The sequence below is a fragment of the Pituophis catenifer genome, unplaced genomic scaffold (genome assembly GCF_029215685.1).
Source record: "Pituophis catenifer annectens isolate HBS135680 unplaced genomic scaffold, rPitCat1.0.hap2 SCAF_7, whole genome shotgun sequence".
NCBI lineage: Eukaryota > Metazoa > Chordata > Lepidosauria > Squamata > Colubridae > Pituophis > Pituophis catenifer.
In genome coordinates this window covers 60517682-60541634 of record NW_027256887.1, presented here as the reverse complement: position 1 = coordinate 60541634, position 23953 = coordinate 60517682, and the positions used below count along the sequence as shown (strand labels likewise).

At 37.3% G+C, this 23953-nt stretch overlaps 1 protein-coding gene across 2 annotated transcripts; it reads left to right on the top strand.

Moving 5' to 3' along the window:
• Positions 1–2809: 2809 nt before the first annotated feature.
• Positions 2810–23903, top strand: ADSL (adenylosuccinate lyase). 2 transcript variants are annotated; one of them, XM_070948024.1, is made up of 13 exons: positions 2810–3019; positions 10444–10647; positions 12017–12061; positions 13510–13589; positions 14277–14448; positions 16043–16089; positions 16651–16741; positions 17504–17573; positions 18599–18746; positions 19689–19779; positions 21239–21328; positions 22430–22606; positions 23758–23903. In XM_070948024.1, the coding sequence occupies exons 1-13, from the start codon at positions 2858–2860 to the stop codon at positions 23842–23844; spliced, it is 1464 nt and encodes a 487-aa protein (XP_070804125.1). In that variant the 5' UTR covers positions 2810–2857; the 3' UTR covers positions 23845–23903. The 2 variants fall into 2 exon arrangements, with proteins under 2 accessions (XP_070804125.1, XP_070804127.1); XM_070948026.1 differs by lacking the exon at positions 2810–3019 and adding an exon at positions 6795–6891.
• The last annotated feature ends 50 nt before the right edge of the window (positions 23904–23953 follow it).

Below are 23953 nucleotides of genomic sequence, written 5' to 3'. Positions count from 1 at the left end.
CCCATACTTCCCTGGCTGCTGAAAACTCACCACTTTGGTTCCAAGATGGCTTGATTATTTTTTCATCCTGTGTTCCAGGCATGGCCCTAGAATTCAACCAAATAGATCCTTAAAAAACCTATAGTAAATGTCCCAATTACGGGCACCAATCAGTATTTTCTCAATTATTATATAACTGCAATTTTTTTAAAAAATATATATAAAAACAAAATTCACAATGTTGTAACCCTATAAATGCGATACTATAAGGAAATCTTAATGCTAATTAAAAGCAACATAATTTATCTTGGGAATAAACTAAAAGCCTTACATTTTATTTATTTAATTAATTATGGCTTCCCACTCCAGCAAATTCTTGGCAGCTTACAATATATAGGTTGTCCTGGCTTTACAACCACAATTGAGCCCAGAATTTATGTTGCTAAGTGAAAAATTTGTTAAGTGAGTTTTGCCCCATTATACAACTTTTCTTGTTCCATTTATTAAGCGAATCACTGCAATTGTTAAATTTGTAACATGATTGTTAAGTGAATCTGGTTTCCCCATTGACTTTGCTTGTCAGAATGTCACAAAAGACCCAGGGACACTGGAACTGCCATAAATGTGAGTCAGTTGTCAAGCATCCAAATGTAAATCACATGACCATGGGGTTGCTGCCACGATCATAAGTATGAAAAATGGTCAGTCACTTTTTTCAGTACTGTTGTAACTTCGAACAGTCACTAAATGGACAGTTGTAAGTCAAGGACTACCTGTATAATATTAAACGAACAATGTGAGAATGGGTCAGTGACTAGTAATACAACAGGACTAATACATAAAATAACAAAAGACATTTCAGAAGAGGGAAAATTAAATCTATTAGTAGGGTTCTGTAAGGCAAAATAGTTTCCTATGTAAGGCAGTGGTAGCTGAAAGAAATGTTGCAACTCTCCAAGAGACATTAGTGCTCTTGTCTACCCATAAGAAGCAAACGAAATTGTTCTCAAAACAAGTGAAACTACAGAATTAAAAGAGTAGGACACAAGATGCTCTAGAAACTGTTTCTAAAAAATATATGGGCTAGGAAATTTGGTTTTTCCAAGTCACATAGACAGGTTTGCATTGCAAAAAGTTTATTAGACAACTTCTCCAAAACTGCAAAGGGCAAGACATTAAAGCTGGCTAAGGAAAAGGTTCTGCAGTGGATTGGGAAGATAATGATGAATAGTTAAATTGCTGGTGTGAAAGGTTTCAGATTTATATATTGCCAGTGTCTGTCTTAATTTATCCTGCTTTACCTGGAGTGTTACGCCAAACATCCACAGACAGACAGTGACTCTAGTTCTCAATAACCCTATACTGGGGGGCTGAATTTAAGAAGACAAACACTGGCATAAATTATTCTGATTTTTGCTTTCTAGGAGGAGGAAAAAATATCCAGAATGATCATGGCAATCAGGGAGTCCCTAGAAAAGTGGAGCTTCAGCCAAATATAAAACTGGCATATGCAAGCCTTTGATTTTAGCAGAATTATCTCAGTTTCTATTTGAAGTGGTGCATTTGTGGCTCAGGAAGGTATGTAGAATAACACCCCTAGAAATCTGGATTCAATGATATCTAAAGGCTTTTACGTTATTGTGCACACGTATCTGACATAAGTTTAATAGTAAATAATTGTATGGCCACAGTTATGTTTTTAGCTCTTTAGGTGTACAGAAGAATAAATTCTAGTCTATTACATCACCTCCCATCATCACTAATCTTCCTCCACTAAATTTCATGCACTTATTCTAGGTCTTGAGTACAATATTTTTGAGTTCTATGAGTAGTACAAGTACTATAAGTGATATTCAGAAGTGGTCAAGACATATATACACTAACCATTTTGGATAATCCTGCACTGCACTCATACCAAGTGACTTCTAAACAACTTAAGAAAACCCTAGACTTGCAAATTGTTAAATCTCAATCCTCTAATTCCCTGCTGCTATGACCTCCACATTTGTATTCTAGAAAAGCAGTGGCCAATCACTTTCTTTCCTATGCAGTTCTTTTTGGACTTGGCTTTTCTTCAACACACACACATACACAAAATTGCTAAGTGTATGTTTACAAAATTAAAACATCAAAATGCAGAAACACATGACCACAGGGGTGCTGCAGTGGTTGTAAGTGTGAAAAACGGTCATAAGTCGTTTTTTTCAGTGCCGTTGTAACTTTGAACAGTCATAAATGAACTTGTACAGGATTGCCTGTATTTCTAATGGGTTAAAGATGAGAGGAAGGAAACTTCATGGAGAGGTAACAGTTGCCCGGGTATTTTCATATGGTGTTCAAAGACTAGTGAGGAAAAAGAAACCTCACTCAAATGAAAACATATTCCCCAAAGACACAATTTTATCATTGGCCTTGAGTGATAGTTGATATTTGAAGACAAGGAGAAGCATCTCTCTTCAGCAAACAGGGATAGAAATTCAGCGGATTCTGAATTTACCCTTATTTCAGGGGAAATTTGGCAACTTTAAGATATGTGGACTTCAAAACCCAGAATGCTGGCTGCGGAATTCTGAGAATTGAACTCCACACATCTTAAGAGTTGCCAAATTTATGACAACCACCGCTTTATTCGTTTCCTCGCATCCCAAAGCATCCGGGAGCAGCAATACCGATCGCGGCGGCGCCCAAGCACCAGAGGTCGCTGCGGCGGTCGCTCGTTCCGGGCCAATCTGTCGCCATGAGGAAGGGGTGGAAAAAGTAGGAGGCTGGGCCAAACGGAGGCCGGACTTTGCTGCACTTCTTATTCCGACCTTCGGCGGACTTCAGCCTTCCCGCTGAGCTTGCGACCGACGAGTCTTCTCAGCTGCAGCCCGTTCCGATGGCTTCTCTGAATCCCGCCGGCGAGGAAGACGCCTTCAACCGCTACCGCTCCCCTCTCGTCTCCCGCTATGCCAGCCCCGACATGGCCTATAACTTCAGCGAGAGGAAGAAGTTCAGCACCTGGCGGAGGCTCTGGCTTTACCTAGCCCAGGCTGAGAAGGTGCGGGGCCCGCATGGTTGGCAGATTAGGAGAATCTAGACTGGTGCTTGGAGGTTTCAGGGTCGCGGTCATCTGGATCATGGCAGTTCAGGAGAAATAGCCCTAATGCTGTATGTCAGTGTTTAAATGGAGAGGCAGACAATCGCTTGGGTGGCGGGAAACGTAGGCTTTGGACTGGCGTCGCTGGGCCGATCCGCGTTGCTTCTTCCGCCCCTTTCTGCTCCATTCATGCCTATTTGCTGCTTGAAACCCTCGGAAGCTAATACCACAGTCTAATTTTTTACAATCCGGTAACTCCTAAACCTAATGTTGGGCTTCGGGCCAGAATCCCCTGCCAGCGGGGTAGAGGCTACAGAACTTCAGGTCAGCACTTTTTGCTGGGGATTGTAGAAGTTGGCCTGGAAAGCAACCAGGTGTGGGAGAAAGCAGCCTTATCTTAGACACAGGGAACTCCATAATTTTTGTACATCTTCTCCTTAATTTCGTTCTCTTCCTCCTCCCCTCCCAAGTATATAAGTATAACTTTTTATTGATTACTCTCTTGATCATATCAAAACAATGGGCATCAGTCACAATAAGACATGATTAAATGAGTTAAGGTAAACATACAATAAAATAAGAAAAAATAAGGTAAGATAAAAAAAATAAAGGTGTGAGATGAAATATTGTACAATTGAATAGAATACAAAGACATACAATGAGTACTAAAATATAAAACAGTATATGCTTAAGTGAATTAATCAGCTTTACGTGCAATTCCAATGTGGTATATAAAACATATTCTCAGTTGGACAATGGTAACCACAAATTTAACAATTCTAATGACTATGTATGATGGTGTCATAAAGGAAATAAGACAATCTTTTGTAACGGTCCCGATAAATAGTTTTGTGAAGCGGAGTCTTTCAGTCCTGAGCTCTTGCTGGAGCATCCTGCTTAGTAAAACAGTTAAAACTCTGCTTTTAGGTCTTTTGCTCTTGAACAAAGTATCATTCTTTGCTTTTCTTCTTATCTGTCTGTTGCTTCTTAAATTATATATTATGTTCCTAAATGTGAATTGTTTCATTTTTGTAATCTTTTGATACTAAATACCATCTTCACTGAATTTCATTTATGCTCATGACTGTCCCTTTAGTGTGTATGTAATATTGTAAAAAATGACAATTTGGATTGGAATTGCTGTTACTAAGCAACAGGGTAAAGGGTGATATCATGTTATTATGCCACTTAGCCATGGTAATTCTGACAATCAAAAATGCCATGATTAAATTACCATATGGTTCATTAAGCGAGGACCCCACATGATTCCAACTTCTGACTTCCTGGTGGATTCCCTATTGACTTTGCTTGTGGGAAGCCGGCAGAAAAGCTCACAAACCACAATCATATGACCATGGGATGCTGCATTATAATCATGAGCTGGGTGCTGGCTTCCCAGATCACAAATCATATGACTGTGGGGACACTGACAGCCAGAATTCTGAGGATCAGTCATAGCCTTGTCATAAGCTTGAACAGTTGTTGAATGAATAGTTGTTAAAAAGAACCACTTGTATAAAACAACCTTTATTGGAATAAGAGAATATATCTCTGACAAGATCATATTGTTTAAGCAATACTCCTTATGTAGCCCAAAAATCCCTGAGCTGAGAAGGCTTGTAGGAATTCAAAGACATATAGTTAGGAAATACTAACTGATTTTATTTGTTGGTTCTCATTCTTCATTTTCATTCTAGTAACTCTTTGGGTAAGTACTGTATATTGTCCTTTATTTTATTTTATTTATTTTATTTTATTTGTATACCGCCCTTCTCCAACTGGACTCAGGGCAGTGAACAGCCATGGTAAAACATAACATATAAAATTTAAAAGCAATTTAAAAACATTAAATAATTTGGCTATCCATTTAAAACAACCCGGGTTGTTTTAATTACAAATTAAAATCGAAGGGATGGGATCAAGCCAGCCCAGCTAGGTGAAAAAGATGTGTTTTCAAGGCCCGCCGAAAAGTCCGGAGGTCTGGTATCATGCGTATCTCGGGGGGCAGGTTGTTCCAGAGGGCAGGTGCCACCACAGAGAAGGCTCTCCCCCTGGGGGTCACCAGCCGACATTGTCTGGCTGACGGCACCCTGAGGAGTCCCTCTCTGTGGGAGCGTACTGGCCGGTGGGAGGCTATTGGCGGCAGAAGGCGGTCTCGTAAATACCCTGGCCCTAAGCCATGGAGCGTTTTAAAGGTGGTCACCAACACCTTGAAGCGCACCCTGAAGACCACAGGAAGCCAGTGCAGCTCGCGCAGGAGAGGTGTCACATGGGAGCGCCCCGTCGCTCCCATAATCCCCCATGTGGCCGCATTCTGGACCAACTGGAGCCTCCGGGTGCACCCCAAGGGGAGCCCCATGTAGAGAGCATTGCAGTAGTCCAGACGGGAAGTGACAAGTGCTTGAGTGACCGTGCGTAGGGAGTCCCGATCTAGAAAGGGACGCAAAAGGCGTATCAGGCGAACCTGATAAAAAGCCCTCCTGGCCACGGCTGTCATATGCTCTTCTAAAGACAGCCGTGTATGCAGGAGGACGCCCAAATTGCGAACCCTTTCAGTGGGGGCCAATTATTCACCCCCAATAACCAGCGATGGCACCAGCTGGCTATATCGGGACGCCGGAAGCCACAGCCACTCAGTCTTGGAAGGGTTGAGTCGGAGCCTGTTTCTCCCCATCCAGGCCCGCACGGCTTCCAGGCACCGGGACATCACTTCAAGGGCATCGTTGGGGTGGCCTGGGGTGGAGATGTACATGTCCTTAAAGAAACATTTTTTCTACCCTCTTTCTGAAACTCCTAAACAAGTTTTAAAATCTCGATTATGTTCTTTACCGTCATTACTGTAGCTGGAGAACAGTTTTGACGTAGCTACACTTTCTAAATACATAAAAACTGATATAAGCAAACAGATTTCACATGCATCTGTGAGATAACTTGACAATGATAAGTCAACCCTGAAAGTTGCAGTTTGTGAATTGCATCACCTGCAGCAGTTTCTGTTTTCCCAGCCTGCATTCAGATTAATCATTACATTGTCATATTGTACATGTGGTATGAAGCAAATGTATTTCAAAATAGTTTACTTTTTTGCCAAGTGGATAGTAGCAAAAATCTGAACATAATTTCTCAACTGTTTATAATACTAGGATGTTTCTTTTTTGTGTATCACATATTACATGCTCCATTTTTTTATTCAACTTAGAAGGAATTATAACTTTTACTAAGCTTTACTAATTTACTAAATAATGTTTTAATATATACTTCATTTCAGGCACAATTTTTGTAAGACAGGAGTTAACAAAGGTGACTTTATCTTCTCTTCCAAATGTTAAATCTGCTGAGCCACTATTAAGTTCCTTTGCCTGAAATCTTCATGAATGGTATATTATTCTTAATTTGTTGGAGATGAGCAAGTTTGGGGGAGTCTTGCAACCTAAATTTCCCCTCCCTCCTTTAGGATGATCTGCATTAAACTTTCAGATTGATCCATTGTTTACTTTCTGCCCAAATCTCACCCCGGAAATGTCCTAAAGTTACAGTAAGAATGTAATACTGGAAACATAAAGGATTCTGCAAAACAAAGAACTCTACCAGCAGTTTTAGGGAAAGGACTAGACAGTTTAACAAAGCAAATGAGAGTTCATTCAGCCAGACAAATGCCTCTCATGCTACTCTAGCCTTCCATAATACAGGTTTTTTGCTTGTTGTATTATAGTGCTTATACTTTCCAGTCAACAAGTGAGTTGTAAATCGAGACATTCAGTGGGCACCAGGTTGGAGAAGATTATACCAGACTCCTACAGTTTCTGTTTAGCAAATACCGAATGCACTAGAATGTAAGAATTCTTTATTTCTTCCACACTCCAAACAAGAAATCCTTAGAGAGCCTGTTTCATTTCAGTTTTATGTTGCCTATTTTATTCGTCCTAAAGAGCCATTGCTATGTGTAACCATGCAAATGGTATAAATGAAGTGTATGTATGTGGATGGTAAATTTCTGCAGTATATAATTTTAACTCTGTGATAGTAGGTTGCTGAACATTGTGATAGAGGAGCCAAGCAAGTCAAATTAAGAGGACTAAATAAACATTTATTGAAAGTCTACAGCTGTGTTAGTTCTTCATACCGAGAGTATCTTTTAATTTATAATATTATTTGAAGCTTTGGAGTTTTTTAAAAAATAGTTATGGAACAAAAAAGCAGATGTAGTTAGGCAGAGGTATCCAATACATCTTAGATCTTATACAGTATTCATTATAGAGTTGGCTGTTTTATCAGATTAAAGTTTGGTATCAAATCAAGCTTTAAGAAAACAAATTGTATTCTAATATACTTTAACATACAATATATATTGTGGCCTAATTTGAAAAGATAATCTGTTATTTTTAACTCTCTGCATTCCCAAGAAGTCACAACTCTTATTTTGATCTTCAGATTCAAACTGAGAGAAAACACCATGTGCACCTGTTTGTTCCATCAAAGCTCTGCCAAATTGTTAGTAAAAGATGCCCCCTTCAGTTGTCATGGGAGAATGTGATTTCAGTTATGGTGGGGGAGTTGGTTTCTTGTTATTCAGTTTACTGCCAGGAAAATGTGCCCTACAGTTGGAATATACAGTAAACGCCAGACAGAAAGAAAACTAAACTAAACTAAACTAAACTAAACTAAACTAAACTAAACTAAACTAAACTAAACTAAACTAAACTAAACTAAACTAAACTAAACTAAACTAAACTAAACTAAACTAAACTAAACTAAAATTCTTATCCAGGAACGAAGTATTTATGTTGGTAGGTCAGAAATTGACTTCTGACTTTAAATGCAGCACAACAGAATTTGGCCACTGCTAAGGATATACAATTCTATTGATCAGTCAGCAGCACTTGAATATAAAAGCAATTTGTGCATCCTAGAATGTCAAATAAAAAGTGCCAATAATTTCTACTCTTTATAAAAGAGGCAATAATATAAAATATGATTAGGATTAAACTGCATTGTAGATACATTGTCATTGTATGGGACCGAGGAAAACTACCTTCTCTGTCATTGCTCTGCTCTCCAAAACAGCTTCCTCCACCCCTAAGGAATATATATGGCATCCTCTTAAAATCTGATTCTATTCCCAGGCATGGAATTGGTGTGTCTGGAACCCCTGTCATTTTTTAATTGCTTTTTAGTCCAGGTGGTCACATTTTGTCTTATGGTTTTTGCTGTTTTAATTGTGTATTTGGCTATTATAGGCTACCCAGAATCTTCTGGACTATGTGGCCATAATATATTTAATAAATAAATACAGCCTGCAAGGACATAGTCACTTGTTACAAGGTAGTCTTTCCTTCCCGGATAGCAGGAGGCAAAGTGTCAACAGCAAGCCACAATGAGTTATGGTGAATTAAATATAAAAGAAAAATGTTATCTTGTTATCAAGACATCAAGGAATACCGTGTTTACTTTTACATATGAGAAACATTCCGATTTATGTAAAGACATTTTGGGTGCATCAAGTCTGAATGATAGCAACAACTATTTTAAGAGAAAATGCTAAATTACTAAAATTGTTTATACTTGTGACGGTAAAAGGAAATAATTTATTTATTCATTTCCTTTTCTTTATTATTTTCTTTGTTCTTTTCTCTTTTTATTTTCTGCACTTTCTATTTTTTCTTTTTATTATTTTACTTTTACTGTTGTAATTGCAATCTTTAATAAAATTACTATATAAAAAAATCCTGGGACATTTATATGGTAACAGGTCATATTGATTTTACATAGATAGAGCCTTTTCTGCCATGTCTCCTGCCCGCTGGAACATCATTCCGCCCCCTCCCCCAAGGTGAGATCCATGCCCATCCTTTTGGCCTTCCAAAAGGGCTTGAAGATCTGGCTCTGTCAACTGGCCAATGAGAGCATATCATTCTTTCAAATCCACCATCCATTAATCAGTTTCAATAGAATTTTAGTTCTTTGCCATTTAATTTGTCTTAAGGATCTTCAAAAAGCTCACTAAGTATTTCCAAACATCCAAAAGGCCTTCTGGAATGGAGTCAAGGTCAAGCCGCCTTCCACATATTGCTTAGTCTCTCTCATTCCTTTATGCATATTAAACAATTCTCACTTTCACTAGTTTCCCACACTGTAGTACTCTTCTTCTTCCAGTAGATGGCTCCCCTGCTCCAAATTCCCACCTTAAACAGTGTTCATCAAACAGCTGATTGTCAGATAAATCCAGGGGGTTTAAAAATAAAAATAAGAAAGACAGTTTCTCCCAATAATCACCTTTCCAATTATTTTTAGCTCTTTTCCAGGCTTTCTATATTTTAAAGCTTCCATTGGGCATTTCTTTTGTCTCTTAGTCTTTAGTCTTTAGTCTTTCTCCATGTATCTAATCGCCACTTTCTTAATTGTTGGAGATCATTTTTGAAATTCTTTTACCTGGGTTAAGTCTCTAGAATAAAAGTTGGAAGTTATCTCACCCAATTTCAATGCTCTGTCCACGAACCGCTCCAGCACAAATCTTAATGTCCCAGTTGTCCCAGCTTGTGACTTGTCAAAAATGGCCGTTGTCCCTGCTGCCATTCAGGAGAACTTTCTTCAGACCTAATGAAGAAATTGCGAATTCCTTGTGGTCGATGAAGCACCTCCCCTTTCTTTAAGACCCCTCCAAGGCAGTTTTGACCCCGTAGGGTCTCCCAGTCAGCAGATACCGCTGTTTTTCATGGAGCTCAGCAGAGCTCTGCTATTTTCAGCCATTCTTGTCACGAATTTTAGTGACTAAGCAATGCAGTCATTAAGTTAATCATCATATGGCCAGATTTAATGACCATTTTACCACAATTGTTAAACAAATCACCACATTCATTAAGTGAATCATATAGTTATTAAGTGAACCATGCATCTTTAAGTGCATCTGGCTTCTTCAATTGACTTTGCTTGTCGGAAGCCGGCTGGGAAGGTCATAAAATGCGATCGTGTGTCCTTAAGACACTGCAACTGTTGTAAATATGAGACCTTTGCCAAACATCTGAATTGTGATCACGTGGCCAAGGAGGTGGTTTGATGGTCATACTGTAACTTCAAGAATGGGTTGTAATTCACTTTTTCTGAAGCCATTGTAACCTTGAACCATTGTTAAATGATGGTCATTAGAGGGTTACCGGTATTAGATTAAATTGTACAAGTAGAAATAATTCTCAAATTGTAAAGTAGGAGGGCTGTTTTCTGCTACTTGGAAATGTGCATCTTAACTATGCTTTCTTAGTTAATTGTGAAAGTTACAAGAGTTATTTCTGCCAAAAATTAAAATTCCAAAGTAATTACTTTTGCTCTGTTGGCTGCCTTAAATTGAGGATCATACATCTTCTAATTTAAGAAACTTTTTTTTCCCTTAGTCATTGGGCCTGCCCATCACAGATGAACAAATAAAGGAAATGGAAGCAAATCTGGACAACATAGACTTCAAAATGGCAGCAGAGGAAGAAAAACGATTGCGTCATGATGTAATGGCTCATGTACATACATTTGCCCATTATTGTCCAAAAGCTGCAGGAATCATTCACCTTGGAGCAACTTCTTGTTATGTGGGAGATAATACGGTAAAATAACACCCAAAATAAATTTATTTATTGAATCAATCTGTTTGCTGATGTTCCAGATGTTCCTTAAGACTTGGTTATGACACCATGCCTGGGGGTTCCATGGAACCAAAGACTTGTTTAGATGGCTTCACTTTTCAGATGGATGTACTTATCTGCTTGGGGCTGTATTTATTTTAGTTTCAATTCTGATTTTTTAATGTTGATTTTTATTTTTAAATGCCTATTCTTATATATGTATCAATAGCCTATAGAATTCTCGGGTTACAACCATAGTTGGGACCCAAACTTCCATTGCTAAGTAAGGTGGTGTTAAGTGAGTCACACCCAATTTTATGACCTCTTTACTGCAGTCATTAAACAAATCGCAGTAATTGTTAACTGAATCCTATGGTTATTAAACAAATCTGACTTTCCCCATTGACTTTGCTTGTTGAAAGCCAGTTAGGAAAATCTTATATGGGATCACATGACTTCAGGATGCTACAATCATCATAAAATGACTGGATTTTGATTATGTGACCAAAAGGAGAGAAGGTAGAAGAAATCTGATTTGGTTTTATATAATTCAACTTTGGGGCCGTCTAATATACACAGTTTAATGTTCTCAGGGTGCCGAAGGACCCTCACTTGGGGTACCCTGGCCAGAGAGAGAAGCAAAACAGTGAAGCTAAAATGGACAGCTAAGCCAGCTAGCTAGCTAGAAAGGTGGGGGATCCAATTCCTGTTTTACGTCAAGCTAGTTTCATCAGCCTGATGTTACTTTCTACCTATGCTTTTTATTAGATGACTTCACATATCTTCAGGCAGAGTATTCATTTTTTGATAGTTTGTCCATTCTTTTGCCTTTATTTGTCTCAGTTCATCTGCTCCTACTCCTGAAGAAGCCAGCTCAGATAGAGGCATCTGTCTACATCCTCAGAAATGAAATGATTAAGTTCTTTGGGGTTCTCGTTTTCTCTTTTAGCACAATTTTATCACTTGTTTAAAAAATCCCATTAATTCTAATTTAGCTTTAGTCACTTGGCAATTTGTTAGGTATTTATACTGCAATCTTACTCACACTGAACTTATCAATATTCATCTGAGCATTTAGGTTCATTTAACTTTTAGACTTTGTAAAGATATTTATTGCTAGAGTAATTATACAGTTGCAACCCACCTGAAAAATAAATTTCAGCAAACACATTGAATAGAATTGTATCTGTTATGTATGTGTGTTATGTATGTGTATGGGTAGATATATAATTTCTTTTGAGAAATTATAGGAAACAGAACTTCACTTTTAATGTGTGCCAGTGTGCTCAGCAGTAAACCATGATAATAACAGTTATCTTATCTGACTTTTTAAAAATTTTCTTTCTATTAGGACTTGATAGTTCTTCGAGATGGATTCAACCTGCTTCTTCCCAAGGTAACATGTATTTTTTCATAAGGCAGGGGCTTTATTGATTGACAAATGGCTGTTTCCTGAAGTTAACTATAGAAATAGAAATGGAAACAGATTCATTCAGGAGAAAAGAGCAGATTCAAGGCATTTCTTGATTTTCTGTGAAGTAGATATGGGGAATAGAACCCTACTTTCTGACTTGGACCTTTACTAATTAGTACTAATAATTCTAAGAGTAGACTTGGTTAAATATATTATGCTCTTCTGTATTTGTTACACCTTTTTCCTCAAGAGTTTAATGCATTTGATACCTACCTGTGCAGCAGCCACCCCCAGTTGGGGCCCCTGCAGATTTATGTTCTGCCTCATGGAGTTGTAAGAGAAAATATAAATAGTTGAAGTTGTGAGCCAATAAATTCGTCCTGAAGGCACACTAGCTCTAAGGAGTTATTCAAGCCAATCTGTGCATCCAAAACCACAATATTATACCAGATGCAAGAGGGATCAGCCCTCTTATTATTTTATTTGTTAAATTTATTTGCCGCCTCGCACTCTAGGTAGCTTACAACAATAAAAAGGAAGCAATGAAAAGAGTGTGAACAGAAGATAATAGAGTAATAAAATAAACAATGAAAAAGAACACAACAGGAAATACAACTAAATGATTACTAAAAAAGAATGATGGATGGGTAGAGAGCAGAGAACAAGGAGGTGGGGAGGTAGAGTCTGTCATCAATCCAGCTACTACCTCCAGCATAGCCATTTGCACCCCAGGACAACTGGCAGACCCGTGTCTTTACACTTTTGTTGAAGGATAGGAGGGTGGTGGGCAGATTTTACCTTAGAGGGTAAGATCTATAAGAGGGTTTGATCCATGCTGGCATTGCGATTTCCAGAAAAACAAATGACAGTTGAAATTCCAAAATGGGATAAAAGTCCAATTAAATTCAGTGTCTCCAGCAACCTTTTAAACTTCTGACAAAGGTTCTAGTAACCATGCCTGTCCAAGGTCAGCCAGTATTCATTATAATTTTGATTCTGTAGAATGCTTTTTCTCTCAGGAAGTCTGACTTGCAGCTGGTAACCCTCTACCATTCAGTCTTCCACTCAGCAGTGGTAGTGCTGTTTAGGGCTCAAAAAATGGAGCTATACAAAGTTGTTGTAGAGATTGTTGTACATCAGCCTCTACTCTCTGATCTGAGTGCTTGATCAAAACATTCTTATTCTCATGCTCTGACATCACTTCTTCTTCCAAGCAAAAACTTTGTTGAGCATGACAATGTTGGATTATTCTTTTCATTTGCAGCCAGAGAACAAGGCTTAAAGTTGGGGAAAACTGTTGTGCAAAATTATTTAAATGGTTTTTCCTCATTGTCCATATACATAATGAAGATGAACCATGTAGGCTGCCACAAATGAAATGATGATGCTTCTCTTTTCATGTATGTTATTCTTCTTCCCTTTCATTATAGCTTGCCACAATAATCAGTCGTCTGGCAGATTTTGCTAAAAAGTATGCCAACTTGCCCACCTTGGGCTTCACTCACTACCAGTAAGTAATTACTTAGATGTTATTATTCAGTAACATGGCTGCTACCTTTTCTGTTTCATCGATTTTATGTGTCAGTAGCTTTTCTACGGGGCATGATTAAGGACAATAAAGTTTATGAGTACATGCTCTAATTTATTGAATTCCAAGCATCAAGATTCAATTTCATCTTGGTAAAAGCATGCTGAGGAGGGAAGGCCTTTCAACATACAGATTTTATTTGTTTGCAAAAATGTTATAAATCATAGTAAGTCCTGTTAAAATATTTGTACCAAGAACATAACTCATGGGAACACTATAAAATCAATCATGGTTTTATTTCCTTCATTAAATGTCAGTTCAGAAATCTGTTATGAATTGCCATGTTTCCTATAACAGTCTTTTGCAGCACATATTCTATAATTCTGTCCTGTGTTTTTTCCCCCAATATGTTTAAACCAATGGCATATAAAATATGCTACTATCTGATTAGCAATCATGTAAAATATTCAATATCCTTTCCCCAAGCCTTCAAATCTAGAGGTTATTTAATTTAAGAGATAGCTATTATTAAGCTTAAGAGTCATGGTTTGTTTTTATCAGTTCTATAACTAAGATGGAACTGCTCTAGAAAAAGCAAATATAGTCATTTTGTAATATCATTAACTTTCATGCACTTGTCCTTAAAAAACAGTCTTTGTGATTTTTTAGGCCTGCCCAGCTAACCACTGTAGGTAAACGTTGTTGCTTATGGATTCAAGATCTCTGCACAGACCTTCACAATCTTGAAAGAGAACGAGATGAATTAAGATTTCGTGGGGTGAAAGGCACAACTGGCACCCAGGCCAGCTTCTTGCAGCTTTTTGAAGGGGATCATAGTAAAGTAAGTAAGGACTTTCACTTAAATGTGTTCTAGTTAAGTATTTATTTGTTTGTTAAGAATTATATACTGCCTTATAAATATTGAGAAAGGCAATATATAAACTCGCTTACACGCATGGAAAAAAACATTAAAAAACAATGTCAGAAATAGCAAAATGAATACTGTCAAGATTACCGTATTTTTCGGAGTATAAGACGCACCAGAATATTAAACGCACCTTAGTTTTTGGAGAGGAAAATAAGAAAAAAACTGATTGGTGGGTGGATCCGCCTCCCGGAATACCCCCAATCAGCTGTTCCCAGAGGTGAATTTTAGCAACAGGTTCGTTGGTTGTGAGCCTTGCTTTTTTTTCTGCCTCTGAAAGCCTCCGAAACAGAGCTTCAGAAAAAAAGGCTTTTTTTCTGAAGCTTCTTTCAGAGGCTTTTTTTCTGAAGGACTATCTGTACTCTGTTCAATCTCCTTTCTTTGGTATTGGTATGTAAATTAACCTCTTCTGATCTGTGGGTTATTGTGTCATTCTCCATATTGTTAGCATAGTTTGGTTAGAACCTTTACTGATTATTTTAGAGCCTTTCAGAGGCTTTTTTTTCTGAAGCTTCTTTCAGTGGCTTCTTTCAGCCTCTGAAATCTCCATTTGCAAGGCTGGGCTACATTTGGAGTATAAGACGCACCCAGATTTTCACCCTCTTTTTGGGAGGAAAAAGGTGCGTCTTATACTCCGGAAAATACGGTATATATATAAAAAAAGATCAGAATGTATTCACAGAGGAGTACCGAGCCATTGGGCTGGTTAGTGCCCCAAAAGCCTCCTCCCCATGTTTTAATTTTTAATGTTGAATTTTAACTATATTTGCCTCTTCCATATTTTTACATACAATTCTGTTTTTAATACTTTGTACACCTACGAGAGTCTCTATGAGGGAGATGAACAGTTTCTAAATTTGATAAATAAAAAGTAAATAAATAAAAACTGGATTCATTCTGGCCACATCCCAGAAATTTATGCTAGGATAACTTTTCCTGGGCCTGGAAATGCTATGTTAATTAGAAGTGCAGGCGGTAAAGGAGTTGCCTACAAGATAGAACAGAAAGTCCTCGACCTCAATTGATCTCCAAATTTCTGTTGCTAAGTAAGACATTTGTTAAGTGAGTTTTACCCATTTCATAACTTTTGTTGCCACCTTTGTTACATGAATCACTGGAGTTGTTAAAGTTAATAAGAGTCTTGTTAAGTGAAACTGGCTTCTTCATTGATTTTCCTTGTCGGAAGGTCACAACGGGACCACATGACTCGGATACTGCAACGGTCATAAATATGAGTCAGTTGACAAGCATCTGAATTTTGATCACAGGACCATGGGGATGCTGCAATGGTTGTAAATGCAAAAATCTGTCATAACTCACTTTTTCACTGCTGTTGTAATTTCAAACAATCATTAAACAAACTGTTATAAGTCAAGGACTACCTGTACTGTCACCCATAAAATATGCTGAGTTTAGAATGGTGTTAAAAGGGAAACTATCTAGGTAACACAATCATGATCTTCTTTTCAGTCACTGCATTCTGAGGTTCCTGTCTGTTTTTTTCCCTAAGGTGGAGGAGCTGGACAGACTTGTGACAGCAATGGCAGGATTTAAGCGGTATATTAAAAAAAAAAACCCTCCCTTTAATACTAAGGAAGTGCTTAAGCATAACCTTCTAAGGTGCATAGGAAGCTTTCTTAACTAGAAACAAAGCAGTACATCCCCTAGAGGCTTTTTGCTAGAGGCTTTTTGAAATTTCAGAAAAGATATTTTCCTTTTTAAGAGATACTAAGACCTACATCTGGGATTTTTCATATATATTCTATTACTTAGCCAGGACTTTTGCTTTCTAAAAATTAGCAACCCTGTAATATTATCATGTTGTACAGCTAATAATTCCTACTAATTTTAGGGCTTGTTTTGAAGTATACTTACAAATACCGGTAGTTGTTGCTCAAAGCATTCTCATTTTATGTTTAGCTGCTGCCTTACCGCATGCAAATTTGAGTTGTCCAACCACACAATTTTTCTATGTTGTTTCATGCTTATTCAAGGCTAATACCATTTAAGAATCAAATAACCAATGGATCTGGCATGATATTCATGCATTTTTGCATGTTCATTCCTCCACAGGCATAGGTCTCTTTGAACTTCATATTATTTTGTTTTTGATTTTAGGGCTTATATCATCACAGGACAGACATATAGCCGCAAAGTAGATATTGAAGTTCTTTCTGTTCTAGCAAGTCTTGGGGCAACTGTACATAAGGTAAGAACTGGTTTACATGTACAAGTATTGTTGTAGAGAGAAGCTCTAATGTATGGATAGCAAATGAGTAGCTTTGTGATTTTGCTGAATTACAACTCACAGCCAGGGTGACCAGTAGTGAAAGACATTGGAACCAATTACCGATTAAGTAGCTACATTTGACAACAAAATACTAAACTTTGGTTGCATGATTTTGTTTGCTTGTTTACAAACCTCCAGAAAAGTTTGTTGAGTTTTAGAGATGCTTGCACCAATTTTAGTGGACCTCCCCCATCCTCCCCAAAACTGGACTAATTCTTGCTCATTGCAGATATCACTGGGTCACCTTAAGAGGTGGGTTCTACTTACCTTTACTACCGTTTTGCAATGGGAGTGCACGTGCGCGCGCTTCTGCACATGATTGAGGGTTTTGGTTTTTACAGCATTTTATGACGTCCGGGCGAGTGGGTGGAGCCTTCCTCCGCTTTTACTACTTGTTCTAAAGAATCGGACAGAACCGGGAGCAACCTATCACTAGTCACCTCTACTTTTGCCATGGCTTCTGAAGACAATGATAAAGAACAAACTCTGAGCTTTAAATAGTTTAAATCTTATAAGTCCAATAAATAAATAAGCTACAGTTTAAGATCATTTGCTTGACTCTTGCCTCTAAAAATGCAAATGTCAGTCAGTGGAAATGCTACTCCTTTCAAGATTACTATTGTGCTAATTCTATTGGAGATTTCATTTACATGTGAATTTATATTAATTATTATTCACTAGATATGTACTGATATCCGCCTTCTGGCCAACCTCAAAGAAATAGAAGAACCTTTTGAGAAAGAACAAATTGGTAAGCACTGAGTAAAAATAGGATTTCATTCTACTTATTTTATTTACTGTAACTTGCTCAGCACTTTTTAAATTGGTCTATCTGTAACATCTTTATTTAACATAATCAAAAATTAAAAATAAATTATTATAGCCCTTAGCAAATATTAGCAATGATTTCCTGACAAATTAATTTTATAATTTTTATGTAAAAATATTGCAGGGAACACAAATATGATTTCTACTGAAATGTAATGGAATTTACATTGCCATTTCATACATATCTAAAGTTACTGCTTTATTGGCAAATTGTTAAAGGAGAAATCTGAAACTTATTGAGCCATAAGTATCCACCTTTAAAGAATCTTGTACAGGTAGGCCTCAACTTGAGCCCAGAATTTATGTTGCTAAGTGAGAAATTTGTTAAGTGAGTTTTGTCCCATTTTACGACTTTTGTTGCCACAGTTGTTACGTGAATCACTGTAGTTGTTAAATTAGTATCATGATTGTTAAGTGAATCTGGTTTCCCCATTGATTTTGCTTGCCAGAAAGTCACAAAGGGGGATCACATGAGTCTTAAGTGTGAAAAATGGTCATAAGTCACTTTTTTCAGGACTGTTGTAAAACGTCAAACTTTCACTTGTTGTAAGTCAAGGACTACCTGTATGCTCCTTCCATCCTTTGAACACAATGATTCCAGGGGTGGGTTCTACTTACCTTTACTAGTGGTTCGCAACGGGGCCGCGCGCATGTGCTTGCTTTGCTCGTGCGTGCGCCCTTCTGCACATGCGCAGAAGCATTTTGATGACGTCGGGGTCAGTGGGCGGAGCCTCCCGCCGGTTTTACTACTGATTCTATAGAACCGGTGCGAACCGGGGACAACCCACCACTGAATGATTCCTTACATTCTTTCCTCAGTTAAAGCAAAGTTTGTTCCATATTTGCACTGCAAGCTAGGACAGATTTCAGTCAATTGAGGCTTTCAGTTTTTACAGCATTTTCACTATTCTGCCTTATGATGAGTAATTATTTAAAACTGTTTTAAAGGTTCAAGTGCCATGGCTTATAAACGGAATCCCATGCGTTCAGAACGTTGTTGCAGTCTAGCTCGCCATCTTATGATTCTTGTCCTGGATCCCCTTCAGACAGCCTCTGTGCAATGGTTTGAGCGCACATTGGATGACAGTGCAAACAGGTATATACATACTAAAAATATGGTTGACTGTAACATGCTCTGTACCATCCAGGCCTCAAGTAAACTTCTAGTTTCAGTGAAGCATCCTTCCAAATAATTACTTTTTCTATAGCACTAACTACCTATTAATATATTATAGTAATCAATAAGGCAATAGCATTTAGCATTTACTGCCCCATAGCCCTTTATACCACCCTCTGAGCAGTTTATAAGTAAAAGCATTATTTGCATATTGTTCCCAACAAAATCTGGGTCCTCATTTTCCTGACCTTGGAAGGATGGAAGGCTAAGTCAACCTTGAGCCCTACCAGGATCAAATTCCAGGCTGTGGATAGAGTTTGCCTGCAATACCATCATTTAACAACTGCACTACCAGGGCTCCTACAATATGCAGGGAGTTAGGCAAATGAATACAGACTCTTGACTTACAACCATGATTGGTATCAGAATTTTGGTTGCAAGTCAAGGCACCCACATGACCGGAAGCAATTATATAACCGTTTTTATAGTGGTTGTTAAGCATATAAATCATGCAGTCATAAGTCCAAATCACATAACCACAAATCATAGACTCATGAATGCAAACTCATTCCTCCTAATGGCTGGGGCTTTTTTTTTACCAGAAATCAGCAAAAACATCACAAATTGCAATCATTTGATCGCAGGATGCTACAGTCGTAAATGTGAGCCAATTGCCAAGTGCCCGAAATACAGTCATGTAACTGCAGGGGAAAGGAGCCAGTACAACATTTTATGATAATCAGAAGTGCTTACAAAAGGGCCATAAAGCACCTTTTATATTTTATTTATTAGTTCACTATTGAAGCACTGGTTCTGAAAAACTAACACGGGTAAAATATTCTTTACATCTCTGCAACCTGAGGAACACTGAGCTATAAAAACAGTTGCTTTTCTTTATCCTTGTACTGTTTTTTTCTACAGGCGTATATGTTTAGCTGAAGCTTTCCTTACTGCTGATATTATACTCAGTACCCTGCAAAATATCTCTGAAGGTCTTGTAGTATACCCCAAGGTAAGAAATAAAAGCAGAGAGACAGTGAACACTCATTTTTCCACTGAATGAAATATAGGTATGTGTATAATTTAATCCTCCATGCCAGATGCAATTTGTGGTGTTAGTTGTAATCTAGCTACAAAACAGGCCTATCCATCAAGAACACTACAAACCAGAGGTGGGTTTCAGCAGGTTCTAACCAGTTCTGGAGAACTGGTAGTGGAAAATTTGAGTAGTTCAGAGAACCGGTAGGAAAAATTCTGACTGGCCCCGCCCTCATCTATTCTCTGCCTCCCAAGTCCCAGCTGATGGGGAGGAAATGGGGATTTTGCAGTATCCTTTCCCTGGAGTGGGGTAGAAATGGAGATTTTACAGTATCTTTGCCCTGCCACGCCCACCAAGCCACACCCACAGAACTGGTAGTAAAAAAATTTGAAACCCACCACTACTATAAACCATTTCTCTTTTGGAAGACTGATTTCCAGAACTCCCCTGAAACACCAAGATGAGTATGCTCTAGAGGAAGAACTGATATGGAAAGAATTTCCTAAAATAAAGTTGTACACCATCATCCCATTTACAGCATAGGGCTATAAGAGATCTTTAAAAGCAATCCTACCGAATTCTTTTATTGTTTTATTTGACAACCTTAATTAGAGTTGCAGCAATTATATTGTGTGGTACAAAGTAAGACTATGGTTAATATTAGGCAGATTCCAGATAGGATATCTCACCAAATCTTCCAAATAATCACATTTACTAAATTAACTTTTTTTTTAAATTTAAATGTGTAAAATAAATACAAGTATATGACTTCAGGAATTTTAAAAGGTCATACAATTCAGTTCTAAGAATGAAAGTGTAGCTCCCTGGGACAAGAATAATAACTGTAGCAGTATCTGATTTATTAATTACTGTATTTATCATGTACATTTCAAATGGAGTGAAAGCTGGCTTGTTGCATAAAAACAATATGTTATAATTTTTTGCTTTGAAGAAACTATCTGCACCAATTCTGTGGTTTATTTTCTAAGCGTGTATTGCAGAACATATCTAGAAATATAATCATTATCTAAGATTCTACAGTTGAGTGGCATGGTGGCCTAGAGATGAAGGCGCTCTCCTCCCACTCCGAAAGTTGAAAACTCAATCCTAGACAGCGGCAGATTTTTCTCTTATCAGGGCGCAAAGAACTCTGCTATGAACTCCACATGGGTGTCAGGAAGGGCATCTGGCGAGTAAACACTCAGCTCCACTCAGTCGCAGGACTCAACTCTGAAACAAAGAGATTAAAGGATTGTAAAAAGAAAAAAAAATCTAAGATTCTACAGCTTCTTTCATACCCACTGAGATCCTCTGCATAACAAGAAGAATGTATTTTATCATGGGGATATGTTCCATCTGCTGAATAAATAAATAAGAATAAGAAACCATATTAACAATCCAGTCTATAAAAATTTATATCATAATTTTTTAGGTAATTGCAAGGCATATAGAACAAGAGTTGCCTTTCATGTCCACAGAAAATATCATCATGGCTATGGTGAAAGCTGGGGGAAATCGCCAGGTAAGTAATTAATTACATATACTTAGTTATCAGCTCCTAAGAAACATACATGCAAGAAACACAGGAGTTATAAAAAATTTATGGAAATCCAGGGTGGATAAAAATCAATGATTTTTTTTAAAAAAATAAAAAATGGACTTTTTTTATTTAAATCAGATTTTTTTAAATCAATTTTATTTTTATAAAATGCTTTTGGAGTAAAAATCTATCTAAAGATAGTTTTCTATTTAAGATACATTAATAATTTAGTTTATTCAGCATGAAATGGAGCTTAGTTATGTGGCATGAGGCAGTATATTCTGCAATATTTACATTTTTGATAAACTCATTCAATGAGTCCAAGCTCTGCAAGCTGAATAGGAAACCTTCATTTTGTTTGCAAATAATAATATTAAAGATTCCAACTACCAGCAAGAATAAATCCTTACATTTAAAGAGCACCTGTCATTTCAGATCCATCATGGCAGCGCCTGTTAGCGGGCATCCACTCACCTGCTGCCTGCCATGTCCCTCACGTTGTGTCACTGCCGCATCACCAGCCATCCCATTCAAGTGAATGGGACTGTCAGTGAGTCAACAGCAGCTCAGAGGAAGAGCCTCTGCAGGACAGATGACAGTTGCTCTTTAAAAATTATTTAAAAATTTAAATCAAGTTGATTTAAATCAAGCCTTTTTACTAGTGATTTAAATCGTGATTTAAATTGATTTAAATCAAATCCCCCCTGTGGAAATCTATTCTGGTGTTTTGTTTTGTTTTTGTAATATTTGTCTACTGATGAGGTCTGGAAAAAACCTTGCACACTGTTAAGCTTTTGACTGGTTTTTAACTTAAATACTTCTATAAAGCAATGAAGAGTTTTAGAAGTATCTTTATTGTCTTATTGCAGATTGTAAATTAAAAAGAAAAATATATTAAATCTGATAATCATTTGGGATACCACTGGAGAGAGAGTATTGCAATAGCTTTCTCATACGCTCAAATCCTTTTTACAAGATGGGCTATCTAGGATGAACTTCCTAAACTCTGTATTCATCATTAATGGTGGGATGTAGCATTTTCCTGGTTTAAGAGTAACACTTTGTCCATTTTTTACCTTCTAGGAATGTCATGAGAAGATAAGGGTTCTGTCCCAGCAGGCAGCTGCTGTTGTGAAGCAAGAAGGTGGTGATAATGACCTCATTGCACGAATTCGTGCTGATCCTTATTTTAGCCCTATCCATGGGCAATTGGAAACTCTCTTGGAGCCTATATCCTTCACTGGCCGTGCTTCCCAACAGGTAGGGAAAAGCAGAAAAAGCTAGTGTCCTTATTAGATTGCTCTTAATTTTAGCTTTCCTGAAGAAAGCTTTTTTTTAAATCTGCAACTGTTATGTCCCAATTCATATTTACTCTTATTAAAATTGATATGCTGGGTTTTTTTAAAACCAATCTCCTCCTCCATTCTCTTAAATTCTTGGTAATCCATTGGTATTTCATTTTATCCTAATGTATTATGGACTTTTTATTCTAAATTACTTGTTATACTGGTTTAGTATAGATTGATAGACCAAAAACTGCCCATACTTTCTATATAAAGTATTATTTAATAACAATGAACAAAATTATTGGCACTTTTTTATTTATACAATTTTATATATTGAAATCATTTCTCAATTTTCAACAAAAATAGCAGATAAGGGACTAAGAATAACAAATAATTAAAAGTTGAAAAAGTGTTACTTTCAAAAACAATTAAACTATAATTAGAACTCATCAATTAAGTGGAAGCAGACACTGGTCCAACCAGTTAAAATCCAAATCAGCAGCCAAAGCAGTTTATCATAGGAGATCTATCTGAATAAAATTGTCTTTGTCTATGATAGAAAAACAATACAAGTTAATTTTCCAAGTTTTGAAGCAGCTCCAAGTAGTTGCAATTTGTATTTCTCCATATATGTCTTCAATGATACTCAAATTCAAGAGAAGGATCTTTCACAAATATCTTAAATCTTAAGGTATCTTTGTATCTTTCAAATAGCTTGCTTCCAAGTACTATTGAAGCTTAGTTCTATAGAGGTTTATTTTATAACCAGGAGTTTGAATTGTATCTGTATAAATAAGCCAGCAGCCAGTGAAGTTGCTCTATCAGAGTTGCTCAGCTGTTGTGTGACTGCAAAATTCTGGACCACCTGAACTTCCAGGACTCTTTAAAACTGTCAAACTTGCCACAGCACATTGCCGTCATGTGATGTTTTGCTATGTTTTTCCCATTCGCAGAGCTGGGGTGGGGTGACATCATTTAAAACATGCTCATATAGAATATATAAAACAAAGTCATATGTTAGAGTGGTCACGGCTAGATAGTTTTTATATGGTGATAAAAAATGGCAAATTGTAAAGGATTATAATTCATTGGATCTCAAACTAGATTGTTGTTTCTTCACAACAGGTGGCAAGGTTCCTGACTGAAGAAGTCAAACCAGTACTGATCCCTTATCAGAGCAAAATGGGTGTGAAAATAGAACTGTCTCTTTGAATCAGTGTTTTATGGCGGCCGTGTGTTGAAAGAGTAATAAAATACTTTTAAGAATTAAATCAATTTAACATGAATTCTTTTATGATTCTGCTATAGGAAAATTGAAAAT

Bases quoted from the DNA above. Each gene is read 5' to 3' on its own strand.
- ADSL (XM_070948024.1), top strand. From the start codon at position 2,858: ATGGCTTCTCTGAATCCCGCCGGCGAGGAAGACGCCTTCAACCGCTAC. The intron at 18,747-19,688 runs GTATATACATAC...TTTTTTCTACAG, and splicing joins TTGGATGACAGTGCAAACAG to GCGTATATGTTTAGCTGAAG. The intron at 22,607-23,757 runs GTAGGGAAAAGC...TCTTCACAACAG, and splicing joins CTGGCCGTGCTTCCCAACAG to GTGGCAAGGTTCCTGACTGA.